This window comes from Agelaius phoeniceus, chromosome 11 (genome assembly GCF_051311805.1).
Source record: "Agelaius phoeniceus isolate bAgePho1 chromosome 11, bAgePho1.hap1, whole genome shotgun sequence".
Lineage (NCBI taxonomy): Eukaryota > Metazoa > Chordata > Aves > Passeriformes > Icteridae > Agelaius > Agelaius phoeniceus.
Genome location: NC_135275.1, coordinates 6,196,956 through 6,218,023, shown reverse-complemented (window position 1 = coordinate 6,218,023; position 21,068 = coordinate 6,196,956). Strand labels below are relative to the sequence as shown.

General features: G+C 49.8%; 1 protein-coding gene across 2 annotated transcripts in view; it reads right to left on the bottom strand.

The window, feature by feature from the left end:
• The window catches only part of RNF123 (ring finger protein 123), a 48,297-nt gene extending 27,240 nt beyond the window's left edge, over positions 1-21,057 (bottom strand). The window contains exons 1-26 of one of the 2 annotated variants that reach the window (XM_054639810.2): positions 20,923-21,057; positions 18,536-18,729; positions 17,433-17,517; positions 15,378-15,457; positions 14,496-14,593; positions 13,279-13,333; positions 12,869-12,954; positions 12,044-12,130; positions 11,515-11,582; positions 10,535-10,660; positions 9,715-9,829; positions 8,796-8,900; positions 8,540-8,665; positions 7,282-7,374; positions 7,014-7,087; positions 6,463-6,580; positions 5,883-5,982; positions 5,397-5,458; positions 5,236-5,307; positions 4,444-4,564; positions 3,560-3,661; positions 2,276-2,382; positions 1,571-1,769; positions 831-976; positions 557-640; positions 130-237 (exon numbers count right to left, since the gene is read on the bottom strand). In XM_054639810.2, the coding sequence (XP_054495785.1) occupies positions 130-237; positions 557-640; positions 831-976; positions 1,571-1,769; positions 2,276-2,382; positions 3,560-3,661; positions 4,444-4,564; positions 5,236-5,307; positions 5,397-5,458; positions 5,883-5,982; positions 6,463-6,580; positions 7,014-7,087; positions 7,282-7,374; positions 8,540-8,665; positions 8,796-8,900; positions 9,715-9,829; positions 10,535-10,660; positions 11,515-11,582; positions 12,044-12,130; positions 12,869-12,954; positions 13,279-13,333; positions 14,496-14,593; positions 15,378-15,457; positions 17,433-17,517; positions 18,536-18,617 (2,499 nt within the window). In that variant the 5' untranslated portion in view covers positions 18,618-18,729; positions 20,923-21,057. Of the gene's footprint in view, positions 1-129; positions 238-556; positions 641-830; positions 977-1,570; positions 1,770-2,275; positions 2,383-3,559; positions 3,662-4,443; positions 4,565-5,235; positions 5,308-5,396; positions 5,459-5,882; positions 5,983-6,462; positions 6,581-7,013; positions 7,088-7,281; positions 7,375-8,539; positions 8,666-8,795; positions 8,901-9,714; positions 9,830-10,534; positions 10,661-11,514; positions 11,583-12,043; positions 12,131-12,868; positions 12,955-13,278; positions 13,334-14,495; positions 14,594-15,377; positions 15,458-17,432; positions 17,518-18,535; positions 18,730-20,632; positions 20,746-20,922 lie in introns of those variants that run through there. The other variant, XM_054639811.2, reaches the window with a different exon arrangement.
• Positions 21,058-21,068: the final 11 nt, after the last annotated feature.

Genomic DNA, 21,068 nt, shown 5'->3' with positions numbered 1-21,068 from the left:
AGCAGCCCCAGAGATCACTGACTTTGCTTCAACACCAGGAAAATGACACCTGTGACATGTGAGCCAAGCAGCAGAGATGCAGAGGCTCCCTGGTCTCCTTTCAGCTGCTCATGTTATGCTCCTGCCCACCTTTGAATAAATGGTGACATTTATCCAAGCGAGGCGCCGGCTCAGGTGGTTGAGCTTCTCAGAGAAGACCTTTTGGCTCTTCAGCAGTTCCTCATGGATGTCTCTCCTCTGAAAACAGGGGAGAGATGTGAGGGCAGATGTCACTGCCATTTATAGCGTTCTTTTTCAGTGCTGAACAAACAATGCAAAAGCGTATACCACCTTGGGGCTGGCTGGGGAGCAGTGGCAGGGGGGAAAGGGGTCAGCAGCCTTTCTGTGGAGGGAGTGGGAATCAGGGCTATAAAAAGCACTTATCAGTCTCAGCTGAAGCCCACAAGGCCTGATGCTGATACAGTTGGGTAGCAGGACTTCATCCTGCCAGACACTGAGGCTCTGCCAGAGAAGGAAGCTGGAATCTGGTAAGAGCTGAGAATCCAGAGACACTTACCCTCTTTGGGCAGCGGCTGATTTTTTCCTCTGTGTCTTTCAGTGCCATGGCATATTCATTCACATCATCTGACACACCAACCATCTGAAAAGCAGCAGATTTCAGCAGTATATACGTTTTTTTTCCCCCTAAACATACAAGCATGCAACCAGAAGCCCAGTGGAGGTTGGCAGAAGGACAGGGCACACACAGTCACTAAATAAGCAGAAAACAGAGTCTGTGTAGAAGCACGGACATTGGGGCAATGGATTCCTGCCCAGCATGTACCACATACCTTCCCAAGCTGCTGGTGGACACTGAGGTTGTACATCATCACTATCCCATCCAGGACTTCCAGGAGGGAGTTCTCAGTGATGGGCTGGTCTGGCTCTTCTGGGGGTCTGCCCAGTAAGAGACCATCGTTTCCATGGGTGCCTTCAACTGCAATGCATTCCCAAGACAGGAAAGGAGTTCTTAGCAAGGCATTTTGGCACCTCAGCTCCTGCCTGCTCCTCTCTGAAGCCAAAGCCCTGCTGTGCCTCTGTAACATGGAGATTCTTCCCTGCCCATGGGATTCACTAGATACTGCACTACCACAGCATTCTCATCTTGCTGCCTCCATTAGGCTGACCTGTCAGATCTGTTCAGACTGACCCAAGTCATGCAAATTCCACTTCCTCAAGCCCTGTACATGCTTCAGAGGCCTGCCTGGTCCACCCAAACAGCAACAGTGCTGCTGCTGCACACATCATCCTCTGGCTGGCCTGTCTTCAGAGTGTGGCTACCAAGTGTGGCTACAGCTGCCTCTGAACTGCCTTCCTGCAAAGTCTCACTGCATTTGGAGGAAGCAAGGCAGCATCTCCTTACACACAGAGGGTGAAAACATCACCAGTGTCATGCTCAGGATGGCAAAGGGTGTCAGCACGCCCTGGGAATGGGCAGGAGCAATGCTGGCAGTAAGGAGATTGGTTCCTCTGGGGAGCTGGAAGATGCCATTCTGGCAGGGCAGGGCCCAGCTGTGGCAGCAGTACTCACTGTCCTCCCGTGTGCGCTGCTCTGCACGCAGTGTCAGCACTTTGATCTTCTCCAGGGCTCCCAGGGGGCGCCGCGGGTTCATCAGGCTCACGGCTGCCGTGCTCAGGAACCGGTTGGCCCGGCCCAGCGTGGGGGAGCTGAGCCAGGCAGGCCTGGCAAGAGCTCCACCGATGGCCAGGGCGGCAGAGGGGCGCTGGGACTGGAAGGAAATGAAAGGAGAAACAGTTCCAGCTGTGTCTGGCTGCCTGCTGCTCCTCCCTCGACCCTGCAAGGACCTTGGTGGAGATGCACAGTGGCCACTGGAAGATGAGCAGGCAGGGTAGCAAATGGGTAAATCCCTCCTCCAAGGGCACATGCCAGGCACAAACAGCAGACCTGCATGGCAAGAAGCTGCTCTGTCCACAGTTGTCTTGCACCTTTCCAAATGCAAGCACCAAGAGCTGCCATGGAGGGGAGGCAGCACATTCAGATCAGTGGTAGTGAGAGAGCAGGGCACAGAAAATTTTGCTGCTCAAACTTGGTGCAGCCTCACTGACCTCCAGTGACTCTCATCCAAGTGCAGGTGTTTATCTGGTTGCCCATGGACTGGTTACAGGCCCAACCCTGCCTTGCTGTAAAGCAAAGCCTTTCTAGCCAGAGGCCCACTGTGCTACCCCCCCAGGTGACTAACCCCCAGGGCCCCCACAGGTGGCTGACCCAACTGACCTGTGCTGCTGATGTTGCTGATTCCTCATCTTCATCAAGATCATCCATAGTCACTGCCTGCAGCTCTGCAGGGTCGATCAGGATGTTGGCTTTTGCAGCCAGGTCATCTGCACAGAGCACACCAAAGCAGTGATGAATGCAGGAGTCACTCTTCACTTACCATAAGGAAGACTCATCCTCTTTCCTGCTTCTCAGCAGTAGAGAAACAGCCAGAAAAATTGGATGCTCTATCAGAACAAGCTCACCTGTCCCAAGCTTCCTTACAAGGAACAGATCTGCCCTTACAAAAAGAACAGAGACCAAGCAGCAGCAGGTGCTGCCCTCCCAGGACCTATTTCTGCTCCTGGTCCTAGCAGCTACAAATAGGATAACTGAGGAACCAGGAGACAACCACCAGGGCCAAACTGACTAGTGCAGGATTGGTAACTCTCTGCCTGAGATCATATTTTAAGCCTCCAGCTCTTCAATGCTGTCCCATTATGTGTCCCTAAGTCACCAGGGCTGAGACTCACACCCAGAGGAAGCCTCTGCTGATGGCTATGCTGTACAAAGCCTGAAGAATGTGTTCTTTAGTCCATGGCTCTGTCTTTGCAGCTGGCCAGGATACCTTGGTAAGAAACCAGAGGAGATAACGTGGCTCTCAGACTAAGTAATCTAATCTTGAACAGCCAGGGATCAACATGAGACAGAGAACATGTCCTCATCTTGCAAACACACTGGGGAAGGAGAAGAGACATCTGAGCCAAAGGCAAGCACCTTTGGCTCAGAGGTGAGGCAAACCAAGTCCAAGGGAATGCCAAAGGGTTTCTGACCCTTGCACAAGGCAGGCTTTGGGAGCCTAGAGCCAGAGGGGTGTGCTGCACACAAACACACAGCTGCAGTACATACACAAGGCTGCTCCTCCCTGCCCAGAGTAATGCTCCAAGTAAATCCTGGGCATCCTTCACACCCAGCAGAGCCCAGCTGATGGTCAGGGCTTTGACAGCTCCCAGCCCTTGGCTGTGGTGCAGCAAGAGCACCACACCAGAGGATATTCCCAGACTATTCCCTTCCTCCAACTGCCACATGCCCAATTCAGGGATACAAGCAGTAAACTGCTAACTTAAAGGACACTCCACCTAAGAGGTGTGGTGTCTTCCTCAAAGTAATTTGAATCTCATTAAAATTCAAGTTTCCTCTCCCTGAATTTTATCAAAACTCATTACCCACAGCTCCCTCCCTGGAATGTCTTGCATGAATTCCATCCAAGATCTGGATTCAGGTATTGGCAATGAGAGCACTTACCTTTCAGAGTCTTCTTAAGATGAGACAAAAGACCTCCAAGTCGCTGAAGGTCAAAATAATCCACCTTCCCATTATAGAAGAGTTGAGGAGGGACATAGGCCTCTAAAACAGAGGAGGAGATTTGGTTTTTTTTCCACAAGTCCCATGCACAGGATGCACAAAGTCATGTAAAGGCTCCTAAAGCAGACCCCAGGACCCACAGTAGGACTAACATTTAGGGACAACTTTTATTGTAATAAAAGCACAGGCCATTAAGGCAGAGGTGATTTCCACAATGGAGCAAGCATTAGATCCATGCAGAAAGAGGAGCAACCAATGGCCATCAACAAGAGTGCCAGCACTTCCTCCCTCCAGCCACAGTCACAGGGCAAACTGGATCATCAGATACCTTGGCAGCTCTCCACCTGGCTACTCCAGCTCTGCCACTTAGTCCCACAGGGATAGTGAAGCACTTACTGAGTCTAGAGAAAAGGTCAGCCTAAAGTAAGGAGAGCGAATACCAGTGGGGTCTAAGAGTGGGACAGCAACTGGCACTGATTTAGTTTACCCTTATTTCCACAGTTTGGGAACTCCAAAATCAGCAAAATATCTTCCCCAAAACTCTGACTAATGGATCACTGAGCTGCCCTTCCACAGACCCACAGTCAATAGTGGACTCTGCTCCAGAGCAGATGGGGAATAACAAACAGTCCAGGTGTCCTTTTGCAAGTCTCACATTTGGATGTTGACTGCAACAGATCTGCACACAGGAACTCCCCAAGGTGACAGAAGGCTCAGGCACTCATTAGAGACATAACATTTCCAACATCCTGGAAAGCACTGCCAAGAAGCAAACCTTGTCCTAACCACAGAAAAGCCTGCAAAGCCTCTCCCCCAGGCCTCACCTTCACTGCTCAGGGCAGCTGGGGTCTTTGCTTTGTGGCCATCCCAGAAGTAGCGCAGGGCAGCGATGAGCCGGTGCAGGAAGCACACCATGTACTCTGGTGGGCACAACACAGCCAAGTTCTAGGGCAAGAATGAGAGTCCAGCATCAGGGCAGGTGTGAAAGTGCATCTCAGGCCAAAGGGCTACATGGAGCAGGCAGAAACTTTTGTGTTCTCAGCCTTGATAGCATCTCTAGCTTACAGCTCTGGCAGAGAGGCCAGAGCTGATGGTGGGCAGCAGTTTCCACCTCCAGGAAGTCCTGGTACACCTCTGTCATTGGTCTGACAGAGAATGAGGGATAACACACACTCCATCATGAGAAATCATGAACACAGGGATGCAGGTGAAGAAAGGGTTTCCTACACAGCAGATGCCTGCCTCCCAAAGCCTCAGGCCAACAGCCTAACCAGGGCTAGAGGCACAATCCTCACCCAGGAGTGAGGAGGATGCCAAAGCCAGCAGCCCCACTGTGGCAGAGTACTCCACGGCCACACTCCCTGAGGGGCTATAGGAGGACATTCAGCTCCCACCTAAGACTTCCCAAGGACCACTTTCCTACAAATCACTGCACAGGATTTACCTAACTTGCCTGATTTCTAGCCTCAGATCTCCCCCTCCTCATTCCCTGTCATATCTAGACCTCAGTGGATCAACTACAGGAAGCAGCCTGGCCAGAAGGGCAGAGCTCCCAGCCTGGAGGTGCAGAAAGCCCCCAGGGTCAGACTTGCAGGAAGGCTGGCCCTCTGACTTACCCCTCTGTTGCTGGCGTTTTCCTGAAGAAACTTGCGGAATTTGTTTAGGAAGATGTATCTGGAGGCTTCCCCCTGGCAGAAGAAAAAACAGGTGGTAAATCTAGGATTTACAAAGAACATCACATGAAGATATTGTCACAAATGACCCATAGAGTGCTTACCCCTCCTCTGTCCTTGTTGTTCAGCAGCAACTTCAGAATCTGAACCTGGAGACCTTCCACCACTAAAAGGGGGACACACATCTGCCATCACAAAACCAGCACTGGAGAGCAACTACCCCTCTTAACCCCAACTGCAGTACCCTGTCCCCAGGAGAAAGCTCCCTCCCCAGCACAGGGGGCCTAGGAAGAACCAGTGACAGTAGAAAGCTAATCCCACCACTGAGAACTTTCTCCTCCACTACCTAGCAAGAAATTCATCCATAGCTAAAAACCAATGCAGAGGTTTGCTCCTGCCCCATCCTGGGGGGCTGCAGGTCTGTGCAGTGGGGTCCCATCAGAACAGAGCATGGCTGGCCCCCACCCCTGCACCACGGCCTGTCCTGGCAGGAACACAGCTGTACTTCACATAGTGAATAGGTTTTAGAAACAGCTGCTGGCTGCACAAAAGGTGTGGGATCTTGGCAACTTCCCTCCTTCCCCACAAACCTTCAATGCGTTTCTTGAGCCGCTGGCAGCCTCTTTCATATGCCCGACGCCTCAGTCTCTCCTCAGCACTCTCCTCCTTCACCTCCTTACTCTCCTTGCCCTGGATGGGGCACAGACACTGATTAGTAGGAGAGCACTGCATAGGGAAAATGTCTTGCCAGAAATTTCCTCAAACAATGCAAAATAGAGAGCAGAAACTCCCTGAAACAACATGCCAGTGTGTGACTGCAGCTGGCAGGACACCTAAACAGGTCTCCTCCAGCCTTGTAATGAGTAATGGCAGGAGATCTTTTGAGGACATCCCAGTCAATTCCTTAAATACTGTGAGGTTCCCTTCCAAATCTGTTGCCACAGAAAACTGTGCCCCCTCCCCTGTCTGAGCATCACACCTCAAACATACTCTCTAAGGGTATGTTAAAAAAGATGACAGGGGAATGGAAAAGCTCCAGCTCTCAAACAGTAGGATCCACCAGTGCTAACACAGCTGGAAATAGGGGCCACCCAGCTTCCTCAGCCAGAAGATGCAAATGGCAGGCAAGAACATTTCCTCAGCCTCCTGGGTGGAAGTGCCTGTACTCACCTCCTTGGTGAAGCGGTTGGGCCACCACGTGGTGGGAATGAGCTCCTGCAAACCTGCCTCCTCCACACGCAGAGGACTCTTGATATAGAAGAACACAACGGAACGGAGCACGTCGAAGCTGTGCTGGAGTTAAAGCAAGCACACAAGGGAGAAGGCACAGGGCATGTGTCCAGAGCTGTAGTGACAGACTCCTTTCCAAACTAGCTCTGCAAAGATCCAGAGGCCTCTGGAGAAGCCCCACACAGCTATCGCAGCAGCTGCCCAAATGCTACCACAGGGCTGGACTGCTCTGAGAGTGGTTTTGCTCTAGGGATATTAGAGGTCAGTGAGGTAGAAATGAGCTCCTGTGTGTTACCAGGATGTGAACTATACAACACTACTGCCTCCCCTCAAAGCATTTGCAGGAAATGGTGTCAGGCAGAGGAGACCTGAGAAATGAGCTCTCAAGACAAGGTGGCTTCTGCCTCCCTGGACCTACAGGTCCTTGAAGTGTCCTCGGCTGCATTACTGAGGGAAGGGAAAACTGAGACAGGAGGAGACACAAAGGATACAGAACATTGCTGAGTAGGTATTTCCTAGATTTCTCATGCTTCAGGACTGCAATGGTGAGCCGGAGGTAGTGGATCTAGGAAAACAGGAGAAGCAAAAGTGACTCCATCTGCAGAACATACAATTCTCCAATGGGCACAGTGTGACAAAACTGCCATCTTTGGATCAAACAACTACAGGATCCAAAACATCATGGACCTTTAGACCTATGGGGACATAACAGAAGCTGGCTAGTCACAGATTCCTGGGAATTCAGAAGTGCAAACTCACTTGTAATCCCAGGTCTGGGATGATGGGGGAGAACCTGTAAGCCCGCAGCAGGGACATCAGTAGCTGCTTGAGGCACTCATGCACTTCATACTCCTGAGAAAAAAAGAAACACATTTAAGAACAACAGCAAGGAGTCAGGAACAGCTATAGCTCCCAGATTGAGATCTTGGAAGGAAGCATTCATTTCTGAACTGAAAAAGCAGGTGCTCTGAACCCAGTGTCCCTCTGACTCCACAGGAGAGAGTCCAAGCAGAAGTTGGTGCCAGTGCTTTGCTACAGGGAAACAAGCTTCTGCAGGAAGTCCAACTCACAAGTCACCTACAAAAAGCCAAAGTCCCAGGCCTGTTTGTGGGGAAATCACCAGTCCTCTTATTCACTGACTCTACCCAAGACACAGTGTTGGTAGAACTAACCAGAAGAGGAAGAAATAAGTCTTGGGTAAATGTGATGAGAGAAGAGTTGTCTGTTTGAATTCAACTCATAGCCAACCAGCAGGATGAGAGCCAACTCTTCCACAAACACAGCAGTCCTACCAGAGGGTCCAGTTTCACTGCTAAGATGGTGAGCCTGAAGGAGTCTATTTTTCTATTAAAACTTCTCATGGCAGCTGGCTGGGCCAGTGCCCACATCTGTAAACTGTTATCCCAAAGGGCAGACGTGCTGTCTCCAAGCAGATCCCTGGCACTGACTGGCTCTCTGTAACCACCCAAGCACTCCAGCAGCAGCAGCAGCAGCTCCCCAGCTGCCTCAAACATGTGTCCCAGGAAGGAGTAAGCTCATCCAGCATGGACAGGAAGGGAAGTTGGAGAGGCTTTTCCCCAGCAGTGCTGGAAATGGTGAGAGTGCACTGCACACTTCTACCCTAGTCCCACACACTCTGATCCATCTCTTCAGCACATGGCAGCACTTAGGACCTCCACAGCCAAACAGGCATTAGTAACAATCAGAAGACTATTCTTATTGATAAACGTGATGTTTCCAGAAACAGGAAGTTATTCACCATCATCAGTTCCTTTAGCAGTAGGAGAAGCTTAGAAATGCCTGGTTAACTCATTGCCAGTGTCTGCATTCAACCCTCAGTGCCTGGGTGTGCAGCAGCAGCCAGATGAGCTAATTGAGAGGGTGGTCTACCACAAAGAAAAAAAGAAGAGAAAGACACTGAACACTACCAGCATTTTGTAGGGAAGGCTCCTGTCCTCAGCACCTCCCAGGGTCTCCCAGGGATCCCTAGGGAGGAACCAGCACCCTAGCAACTCACCTCCATCAGAAGCCACATGAGATCCAGCAGCTGCTGAATAAGGGGGTGGGCCTCCACTGCCCCTCCTCGCTCCAGGATGCTCAACAGGAAGGTCATGAGCACATCTTCCACCAGGTACACCTTGCACTGCAGACAGAGAGGCAGGTCAACGTTCCTCCAGGGCACAGTCACTTGCCAGCAAAAGCTGGGGATTACTTTGCCTTGCAAGAGCAGCAAGAAGCACTACAGAACCTGGCAATGGGCAGGCAAAACTCACCATAAGAGGGGAGAAATAATTGAAGATGTGAGCTAATGTAATCAATACTGTGGGTTCTCCCTGCAGCTGCCACATGGATGTGTCTTTCTCCACCAGCTTCCCCTCCTGCAATGACAAACCCAGAAAGACAACATAGCTTGGATCCAGCCCAATCCACCTGTACACCAACAACTGAATGAATCACATGCCTGGAGCAGCCACTGCTGCTGTCCCATGCCTGACAGCACCAAAAACCTTGAACATGGGAATTCAGAATGCCAAAGAAGCCAGGCCTATTCCTCTGGAAGGCTGTAGTGCAGTCCAGATGTCACTATCAACCACATGCAGGCACTTTGACAATCTTCTATTAAAAAAAGGCTCTAGTTTACATGATAATTTGTAAATGGGAACACCTACAGAGGAGGAGAAATAGCAAAGCAGGCCTTCATTTGAGCCAAGACCATAGCATATGGCATTCCCTATGCTTTGGGCATCAACAGATCATCCCTCATCCTAGTGGAAAACACTGTTTCCAGCAAATAGTGCCACAGCCAAAACAATCCTCAAGGCAGACCTGCCAGAATTTCATCACATTACTGAACAGGACATCAGTAAAAAGCTTAGGATATGAACAAACTGATTTCAAGAGTGCAAAATCAAATGCAGCAGTTGTGACCCTGACAAACATCACTTCTTGAATATTGGCAATGAAACTTCATAGGACTGAGAACAACAAAGCCCAGTATGACTTAAATTAAGTCCTGGAACTACCAGGAAGGCCATTTTGCAAGCCAGAGAGCTCTAGGGACACACATGTCCCATGCAAGGATTTAGACTCTTGGGTGTATGGAAACATCAGAGCTGGCAGCACGTGCCAGGGAGAGCAGAACTCCATTTCCCAGCATGGTGCCCTCAGGTCCACCCCGTGATGCCAGCCTACCGTCACATCTATTCCAATATGGATCACATTCTTCAGGTAGCCCAACAGCTTCCGAGCCTTCACCAGGTCTGCCACAGGAGGATCCTGCAAGGGCCGGTAACCTTCCACTGGATAAGTAGGGAAGTGTTAAGGGAAAATGCAATCTTTTGGAACTTCTTTTGTCTGTGCAAGGAAAAGACTCTGTCTGCTTTACTTTGTACCCCGTCCCAGTTCAAACCATAGTGCCTTCTACATGGATGATAAGCCACAAGCTCTTATCTCCACTTCCTCCATACTGCAAGCAGAAAGTCTTTCACTTCTGCTTGGTGTGAAATACTTTTTTCATCAGAAAGACCAGCTGGAGCTCCCACTACAGCCATCAACAGGCATAGCCAGGACTGCTCTGACAGGAGCTCCAGGCTTCAGCATTCACACAGCAACAGGCAACACTAATACCATATCAGAAGTCCCATATGGCTGGGAGGTAAAAGAGATGAGTGACCAAAAGGCTCAGCAGCACATCAGCATTAGGGTTTCCAAAACTGCTGAGTGAGAATTTTGCAGGATCTGAGTGTCTGGGATCAGGCAGCCCCCATTTGTAGACAATCTGTTGTCTCAGAGCTGAAAGCAACTCTTATTTCAGAAACTTGTGTTTGTGTCCTGGAGTTCTGCTTCAGCTAAGGAGGTATTTGGCTCTTCTCTCCCTGACTCAGCTCTGCACACAAGTGCTGACAGCAGAAAGTGAACTGCAGTCAGGTGTGTATATTCTACAGCCTCCAAAGATGGTCTCAGGACAGGCTCTTCCCCCTTCAGAGCTCCTCTCCCCACACCTAAAGGATATCGGAGTGGACGGCTTCCGAAGTTAAAAGCCACAGACTCTTTGAAGGAGAGGCTGATGGCAGGGAAATAAGCCATTCCAGCACCCCTTGTGATGTTATCAAAGGCAGTTCCCAGAGATATGCCATTCCTGAAAGAAGGAAAACCCACAAGGCTTTAGTCACAGCAGGAGGGGTCTGAGCCAGCTGGGCAGTACAGATATCAGCTTGCCAACACGGACACGCCCGTCAGTCATGCCTCCTGTCATTCTCAACCTGGCACACATGCAAATGTCACAGCTCTGCTGAGTGACAGCCACAGGAAGCACAGGGTCACTCCCATTTTCATATCAGCATGGGAAGGCACTGGGGTCTACACAGCATGCAGAGCCCACTCAGCTTCAAGGGCAACCCAAATCTGTGAGATAACTAAAGCAGTAGGACATTTTAAAGCATGTGATTTTTTTGCCTCATCTATTTGATGTTGGTGGCAATCAAGGATAATGCTTTCAATCTACTCCTCCATAAAAGATGACACCGACCATCTAAAAGTTTTTAATTGCAACTGACTTGCTGCAAGCCAGGGCTAGAGAACAATTCTCATTGTGCATGGGAGCTGGAAACTGGAGATTTATCAACCTTTTCACAGCTCCTTGTGAATTTAGGACAGGCAAGGTCTACACTGACTACAAAAGTAATCAATTAAAGCCAAGTGTGGTATTAAACATCACAAGAGATGCCCTTCCCTCTAAAATCCTGGCAAACTCTGCAAAGATTTTGTAGCTTGAACATCTTCCTGCCAAATGTTTTCAACTGAACTGAACTGAGACCAAACAACTTATTCAGATGGTTTCTGAACAAAAGACAGAAAAACAAAGGCCAGAACTACCAAGGAACATAAAGGGGAGAGAGCAGAAATAGGGCTCAGCAACCTGCTGAGCAGTGAGGTAACCTTTCTGTTACACACAGACATACACAAAGCAGGGAATGGGGCAAAGATGCTTACAAGCAGAAAGCAATGGTGCCCTCATCAAGGTCTATCAGACAGCTGACGATGTCTCCTGCTGCCCAGGACTGCAGGAAAGGGAGAAAAGAGGTTAAACATATTTTTACAGGGTTTTCCCACATCACAAGAAAGACTGCAACCCAACCAATCCCTTGTGATTCAGGGTTAAAGAAGAGAGAGCTCCTTCTCCCAGCAGTTCACATCATTTTCAGGCACTTCTAAAGCCCACTTGGGATCTTTTCCCCCTCTGGCACTAGGAATGTACATCTAGCCCAACAATGCACCAGCTCTGATTACTACAGGGAACCAGAGCCTTGCAGGGACCAACAGCAGCACTGTGCTGGGAATCAATCTGCTGGGGCTGCTAAACAAAGCCAGCACGTCCAGTACCCCTAAAGTGCAGACAAGTGCTGGCACACAGACTGAAACAGGGAGAAAGGCTTGAGGGCACTTCACAAGGCCCAGCAGAATCCAGAGAGCAGAAGGAGTCAGCTGCTTTCTGCTCCATTCCTGGGGCACAGCTACTCACTTTGCCATAGTTTGTGGTCGTCACGTTCCACTTGCGCACCCTGTTCCCATCATAGGCATAGGAATCTGGCGTGTCCCCAACACCTTCCTGCACCAAAGCATCAAAGAGGAGATTCAGACCAGGCACAGAGGATTCCTCTCATTGCAAGAGAATCTTTAAGGGGGAGACCAGCAGATAGGAAGAGCAGCTGACAGCACACATGCTCTGCCTGGGAAAAATCCTCACTCTAGGAATGAATCCAGTGGCCTGGGATCTTTGGTTCAGAGAAATGCACCACTCCCTACTTATTTTTGGGTCAGAAGAAGAGTACTGGCATCTGACACTTCTCATTTCTATCAAAGCAGCCCCCTGGGATGCCCATCACTTCCCCTCTCACATACTGCAGAATGACAAGTTAGTGAAATTCTGCAGCTGACACCCCTTTCCAGCACCAAACATCCCACCCAGATGAAACAACATCTCACTGCCCCCTGGGCAAAAAGAGCCCTGTAGCAGCAGCTGCTGAGGCCCATCCCAAGGGACAGACTGCCAGCACTGCAGACACACACACTTTCTGGGGAAGATACCAGCTGAAAGTCAATATGTAGCAATTCTATGTGCAGCAAAAGCACATCAACACACCCAGCACAGGCTTTCCCACTGAGCACCATTCTGTGGACACAGACCAGACAGTCTCGTAAAGACTCTTAAAATAGCAGGCCTGGCATTTTGTGTGTGTGTGTATGGCACTTTTGGTGTGAATACCAACAGGGCACAGCACCAATGCAATGTTCTACACTGACCAAAAAAGCAGTGGAGGAGCATTCCCCAGAGTAGCTATACTACCTCCTGATTAAATCTGCAGTTGAGAGTACACCAGCCAATCTGCATGAGTCCCTGGGAGGAGATGAGCACCTCATAAATCCATTTCCCTGAAAGAAAAAGAGAAAGAGATGCCAGATAGTGAATTCTTGTCCCCTGGCTTGCTGTTCAAGAAGCTGAACCTGACACTGCTCCCACAGAAATATATGTGGCACACAAAGGAGGTTCAGGACATCCCCAGGATTCCCCTCCCACCCCTTTATTCTGGCATCACACAATCCTTCTCATTCCTTGGACAAGTTCAGTGAATGAACTGGAGCAGAGGGTGCTCAAGATCTGGAACATATTCCAGATTTCCTGAGCTCTCCAGCTGTCTAACGCCCATACACTCCTCCCAGGGTCTTCTCTCAAGCAGCACTCGTTTATCTCCTTACCTTTATACACACATGTTGTGGCCCTGATGGACCCAAAGTTACTGTGGCCAATCACCTGGACCAAAAAACAAAAGATATTTTAATATCAGGCAAAAAGAGAGGCTTGTTCAGTCCTTCCCATTCCCTCTGTCCTAGAGCTCAAAACCAAAGCAAGATGGAGAGCTATTCACAAGGACAGCATAGGGACAAAAAGGGACATCCTCCCCACCCCAGCAGCTGTACTTGGAGCCAACTGGCCCCAGGGAATCATTCAGGTCCTTCCCACAGCTCATCTGTACTTGATAAACCCCAGTGAAGCACCCAGCATGGCAGCAGTGCAAGGACAACATGTTGACAGAAAGGCTCCCAGTGAATTGGCACAAAAGTGATTATGATATGGGAAAGATATATGAATGCTGGACAAGTTAGAACAACACTACAGATTCAAGGTGTCCAGACCAAAGGCCAGGATTGGCAGGTAACATACTGCCTAGGAACTGAACCGTGTTAAATCCTGACTCTTGCTGTCTTGAGACAGACCATGAAGAGGAAATGAAAGCAGGAACAAGGAATTCACAGGCAAGTCAGTCCAATCCATTCTGTGGGTCAATTCTAGGTACAGCCAAAGTAATCCACAGCAGGTGGATTACTTTGGTTAAAGGGAAAGGGGAGACCAGGGCAGCCTGATTTGTGAGAGGCTAAAAAGCAGGCATAGATTAAGCTCAAGAGCAGGGGATGTGCTTGCTCATGAAGGGGTGAAAGGAGTGCAGAAATTACTGAAGTAGGAAAGAGTTAAATTCCAGTGGATTCTTTCAGCTGACTTTTTGCATGGGGAACATCAGCTAAGGAGCAAGCAGGTAATTAGTGGAAACAAAGGAGAAAGGAAAACCTCAGCTTCAGCCTCCTTCTAGCCTTTTAAGACCAGAAGGAAGGAAGAGGCAGCCTGCTGGAGGGAGGGACAGGAAGGCTGGCTGCTTAGCCAAGAGAGCCCCTGGGCCAGGGTAGTCCTTTCACTTCCTCACAGCCCCACTCAAACCTTGCTGACACTTAGTGGCACTGCCAGACTTTCTCCCAGGAGAGCTCATTTCCTCCAGGATGCTGCAGCTTTCAGGGCAAACTCCATTTACACACGCTACAGAGTCACTGACAGGGATCTACTACAAAGAACAAACCAAGAAACCCCCAAGTGCTTTTAGTCCCACAAAACCATCTTCTGCTGTGTCCAGCAACACACTCACCCCAAGTAAGTCATCATCCACCAGCAGAAGCCCCTCAAAGCCGCTTGTGTGGTCCAAAACCACAGTGGAGGGACCAAGCCGGCCCTCTGCCACCTGATCTGAAACAAGAGTTGCAGAAAACCTGTTGGGGAGAGTTGTGCAGGATTTAACAGCTCACCCACTTGGTACCTCCAGCCAGACTGCAACAGCACCTGGATTCTGCTCCAGGGGAGGAAGACTGTGATAGTGTTGCCTATGTTGGACCCTGAGAAACTCAGAAAAGGAGAGAGATTTAAAAGAAAGTCTTCACAGCGACTCAGCTATGAAGCATTCAGGCCACATTAAGTTTTTCACATCCCTGAAAATTTTACTTTGACAAAATTCAAAGGCTAAACTGTATGCCAAATGTTTGGCTAACATGTCACACTTTGATTGCAGCCAGCAAGAAAAATTTGGCTTTCTAGGAGGGGACCAAGGTTGTATCTTGCCACATCCTGATTCACTCAGAGAAAGGATGGCAGTAAGAACACAGGGTACAGCCTGAGGCCCAAAGTGAATACCTGCAGTGGAGACCAGCATGTAGTAATTGTAAATAAGCTTCTGCATCTCTCACTGATGATAGCACTGCACACTCCTGGTCAAAGCAATGGCTCTGCACATCATTATTAGTAAAATACCCCCAAAATTGCTTTTCCAGACATTTTAGCCTGGAAATCTGCCTGCATCTGCAAACAAACCTGCTGCAAGGCTGGCTGATGAGCCCCTCACAGGCAGGATTTAAAAGCACAATAAATTAGAGCACAACAGCGCTCACTTAGGGAAATGCCTATCATGATACAACTTGTCCTTCCCAATGAAGCAGCACAAGCAAGAAGCACAAATTGGACAGGCAGTATCTCCTACCTCTGCTGTCTTCAGAGCCATTCTCCTCTGCCAGCAATCGTTCAAGGTGCTCCTGCAGGTTCTGGAACGTCAGGTGCTTCCTAGGGAATAAACACACAGCAGCTCTTACAAAAAACTTTGTCTTCAATATTTCAAGAGCTGCAGCCCAGACCAGTGTCCTATGCTGAGACATGAGCCAGGAGGTTCTGTCATTGATCTGTTTCATGTCATGAATCTAAGGAATTTGTTGCCCATTGTGTTGGGACAATGAATGAAGGACCAAACACAGCATAAACAAGCCAAGTAGTTAACAAAGAATCTTACAGTCTTCAGTCTGCTCAGGAGTGCTTTGTGGCAGTAAGAGAACTGTGGTACAAGGCAGCAAGAAACCAGCTGTGCTACCAATAACTATGGACATGACTTTGCTGCAGTCAGCATCATACAAACATGGCCTAAGTCAGGATTCATTTTTTCCCCAAAGTATTTTGCAATACAAAAGAAGAGAGGGGACCACAGCAGCAGCAGTAGCAGTTCAGACAAAGGTCAGGCTAGTCCAGCATCCTCTCTCTGTGAAAACATCTAAAACCATTTTGTTTTCATACTGAAAATTCTCTCACGCATCTCCTTTGGGCCACTGTTCTAGAGACTGCCCTTCCTTGGTTCTCTCCTTTCAGGGATAGTTCACTTAGCTGATCCTTGCACAAGAGCCTCCTTTTACTATGAGAACCACTAGTTGTTCCTACCCCTGCTTCCCACTTCCAAAGCCATCTGGGAAACAACTTTTCACTTCTCCAGGACTAGGGATTTCCCTCTCACCCTAATGGTGAGAGACATTGTGAAAGCCTGATGGATGTGAAGATGCACAGAAGTGAAATCAAAGAATCAGCTTTGGTTGGCATGAGAAGGGTGGCTTCAGCAAAGCTGCTTAATCAGCACTGGCATGAAGGAGGACTTGTGGAAGGAGAGTAGAAGAGCATGAGACAGGCAGAGAGATGTGTGCAGTGAGCTCCTCTATAAAGAATTCAGGCCTCTGAAGGCAAGATGTCATACCATAAAAGTTGCTCTCTTATGGCAAATGTTATTTCCAAGACCTCTTTGATTGCTACTGGGCTTTCTACCAAGTAGGCACGTCCAGGGAAAAAGGTTGGAAGGCAGGAAAAAAGAGAGACCAGTCCAACAAACTATCAGTTCTGTGCATTCAAGTCATTAATCACCAGACAAAGAAATCAGAAATATTGAAAACCAAAATGCTCAGACAGATGGAGTGTTCCAAGGCTTTCTGGCAGGAGAGCTTGTGGTAAAGTAACATGACCCACTTTGCCTCCCCCGCACCATCACCCCAGCTCACCAAGAGCCAGAGGGCCAAGAACTATTTATAGCAGCTCTGAGCTCACGTTGGAGCTGGCAGTCCTAAGTATAGCCTTGGAATGTGACCCCAGCCATGCTGCAGCAGCAGCCACAGGCCTGCCTCACTCTGCCACACTCCTACCTGCCCTGAACCTGCCTGACTTGCCTCTGGCAAAAGAGATGCAAGAGGAATTCTTTTCATCCAACACTACAAGTTTCTGGGATTAAAAGGTGAAGGAGAACTGAAAATAAATAGGAAAAAAGCAACTAAACAGGAATTTTGTGTTTCTCTTCCTTTGGTGACTCCTAATAAAAGTACCAGCAGTCCCACAGCCTGGAAAATGTATGGAATTGCATGGGTCAGTAACAGTCTTGCCTTTAGGTTACAGGGCACTATTTTTAATTCCTGCACCTGACACGTGTACATTTTGCACTTCCTTACAAGCAAAGGGGGAACAGGAACAATCAGGTGAATGCCTATTTATTTCAAAAATATTGCCTAGTGTGCTGGTATATGGGATTTTTCATGCAAAAAAGAATCCTTCCTCACAAGCCCTGCAGTTTGAAAAAGCCATTAAAAGAGCAGGCCTCAGAGTTGTTTCTGTAACACGGAGCTGCTGTGTTTTTAACAAAGATCACTGTGTGGCACTAAAAGATCTTTCCTTTCACACAGTGCTGTTTATCTGGAGGTGGCATCACTTGCCACCTGGGCACTGAGAAGTCTGATACCTGTAAGCAGCTGCAGGCTGGTTCCCATCAGCACTGGTAAAGACTCGATGCAGGTAATCATTCAGCAGCCTGCTGTTCACAATCCCTTGGGAGAAACAGAAAGGAAATAAGCTTAGAGACTCTGGGGTAAACTCAAACATGAATTTCATGTACAAGCAAGAAATTGGTAACTATGGGTAAATTATGTTCATGTTTGCTGATCAACGCAATGGAAAATGCAGCTTCAAGCATTCATCACCTTACTGTCCTCACTAGCAAAACCAGGGTCCAGCATTATTGGGTGCATCTCCCCAAAAAAAGACTCTTTCCAGTTTGAGCTGCTCTGCCATAGCAACTGGGAGCCTATAAATTGCTCCACACAGGTGGAAGTGCATCCTCAGGAATCCTGCTGTGCTACTTCCTGCTGTGCTAAAGTAACTCCAAAAGCTGGAAGCAGGAATCCAATTTCATTAAAAAAAAAAAAATTAACACTACTGCAATTCCTGGTGTCCTATTCATATCCAGGATGTCTCTTAACCACATAAAAGATGCTGAGATGGAAAGGCTGCAGGAGCAGCTCACCTCATGTAACCCAGAACCCTCTTTAATGATGTGTGGCTCACCTTCACTAAACAACCCTTAGTGTCACACTGATGCAGCATTCCTTGTTTCTGAGTGCAACAGTGCCCTCAAATGCCAGATTTGTGGTCTCATAAGCACACTTGTGCTGGATTGGTGAAGCCAAGAAAAAAATCAGACTGCCTGGCAGGTAGCAGAATTTCCCAGAAAAGGATTCATTTGAGAATTTGACAAGCTGTTCATCCTGGAAGGGGAACTCCCTAAATCAGCTGGCAGGCAGGCAACAAAACATTCTCCAGCCTTATGAGGCAGGGCTGTGTGCTGAAGAAAAGGCTCTGTGATCTGAGTTTCTGGAGTCATTAGTACTGCAGGAATGTCCCATCCAAAATCTCATCTCACTTTGAGGATTTACTCAGTTTCAGCCCCCCTACACCTCACACTACCAAGGTAACTGCAACTGGAAGGTAGCTGATCTCAAGCAAGGCAAGGGATGCTCCCTGGATCCACAGAGCTCCTGTTCCCACAGGGCATGTACAGGACCCTACCTGTGACCTTGGACTTCTCTGGCTCAGTGCTCAGCCTGTAATTCTTCCTTGAGAAAGCAGTCCCAGCACCTCTCGACGTCATTCTTCACAGGCACCGCTTCCAGAGCAGACATAAGATGGGCAGACGCCTGGAACAAAACCTTCTGGGGAGGATGCTGCCTTTAGACTTCTCCCTTTCCTGGAGGTCGGTTTACCTGAATTAAACAACAGGGATAAGCCAAAAAATAGCCACAGTCCTTGCATGCCCTAATGACATTACACAAGAGCCCCAAACCAACTAACTGCCGACCCTGCTCTCAGCTCCACTGCTGTCCAACAGCTCAAAACCTTCCCAAAGCAGATGAACCATGAAGCCACACTCCAGACAGCCACACAAGCCCCACTCCAAACAAAGGCACAGGCACAACCAAGCCAGAAACACAGGCAACCTTCACACCAAGCCTGGGCCAGAAGCACTGGTCCAGCACAGGGCAAAGCCACCAGCCTGCTAAACACCGCTGAGACTGGGAACCGCACCGCCCTGCTGCTCGTGTCCTGACAAACACTTCTGCCTTCCTCTCCTGCTCTGTACTCTTTAGGACAGCAACATGAGCCTGGTTAATCTTCTGTTTAGCAGGTGTTTAGATTATTCCACTACTCAAAACAAAGAGAGAGGAAAAAGGAATGGGACAAATGCAGATGGACTGGACTACAATAGAATATCACTGACTACAAAGTGAAAGACCCAGAGACACGGGGACAAAAGCAGACAGAGGTAATATACAATAGTGTTTACAAGTGAAAATCTACCATGAAACCACAGATTCAGGAACCTTCTAGAATCACTAGAATGCTATCAGAGCTGACATGTGCCAGGACAAAAAGAGTACATTCAAGTGGCTAGTTCCATCCAGCTTCCAAATGTTAGGCTATACCCCTCTCCTGCTTACAACTGCCCCAATAGCCAACCCTCACTGGAAGACTCTCCCTGGACATCCATCTGTCAAAGCACTTTATGACACACAGAGCAACAGGAAGATGCAACAGGAGCAAAGGCTGCAGGAATTAAATGCTTGGTGGCAATCTCATGCAGAGCAGAAACTAAGGGAAACTCAAGAAAAGTTAGTGACTCTAGAAAAGGAGTGCCAAGTGACACAAGTGCCACAGCAACACAAAATCACATGAACTTCAGCTAGACTTGGGAAAGGGCTTCCTAAAACCCCTTTCCTCAGGACCACCCCAGCACCCAGCAGTGGAGCAACACTGTCTGGCCTCCCTCCTGCAGCACTGCTGAGCAAAATAGCGGGAGCAAAGCAAAAACCAGCCTGGATCAAAGGGCCTGAATGATGCGATGCGTCAGGAACTCAAAACAAGAGATAAAACAATAATGAGAAACTCATCTTTTACTACCAAAGCAGAGCAGACAGCACAATGTGTACTATCCTAAAAGTACTCGACACATGACATGACTTCACCTCTGTCAGAACAAGTTAAAAACACCCGAGGGCAGTCAGGAGTGCCCATGGCTCTCCTAAAGGCAGCCACTCTGGTAAGCAGCGCTGCTGAAAGAGCCTGAATGCCCAAGGCAGAGCACGCAGCCCCTCCACACTGGCACCACATGAGATGCAGTGCTGGCACTGCTGCTGTGCCAGGGTGTTTGCTCAGCTGGAGCAGATGTTGCTTTCAACAGGTCTGGGAAAGGGCAGAGCAGGGGCATACACACACATCTGCCCCATGTGCGATTCACAGAAGCAAAGACTCTGAGCCTGGCCCTGGGCTGAACTCCCTTCTCTCGGCAAGAGCAAGCGGCTTCCAGCAGCAGGGCAGAATACACAGCACAGGAGCCGCCAGAGCTGAGGTGGAGGCGACTGGAGGCAGGTGAGGAGGCCGAGAAGCCAGGCCGGTCAACACAACTTTGTCTGGCAGCTGCCGGCCGAGCCCTGAGACTCGCAGCAGGCAAAGGGAAACAGCAGAGCCCGGCACGGACCACAGAACTGCCCTGCCCTCATCCCAGCCGTGGGTCCCCGTGGCACCCCAACCCGCCGGCACCCCAGCCCACAACCACCGGGCAGCACTGCCATGCTCATACCCAGCAACCTGCCCCAAAGCCGGACTCACCCCGCAGCCCAGCGGCGCCCCGTAACCCAGAGCCAGCCCCTAAAGCGGGCGGCACTGCCGGCAGCCACAGACACCCCCAAACCCGGAAGGACTCTCCAAGCCCACAAACACCCCAAAGCCGAGAACCCCCTACACCTGCCTACAACCCGTGAGGCGCGGCGGCCACCCCCCGATCGAGCGCCTCCCGCACAGCCGGACGACACTCCCTGAGCTGGCCGTGGCCCGAGCCCCCCGCGGCCGGGGGGAGCCCCCGCGCTGCCGGCACCGGGCCCCGCGGCCGCCGCACTCACCGCCGGCCCGGCCGCGCCGCCGCCGCTACGGCGACCCGCGAGGGCCATGGCGGGCGGGCGGGACGCGTTGCCGGGAGACGGGCGGGACTCTGTCCGCGCTCGGGCAGGGCCGGGCCGCGGCGCCCTGCCCCGGGGAAGGACCGGCG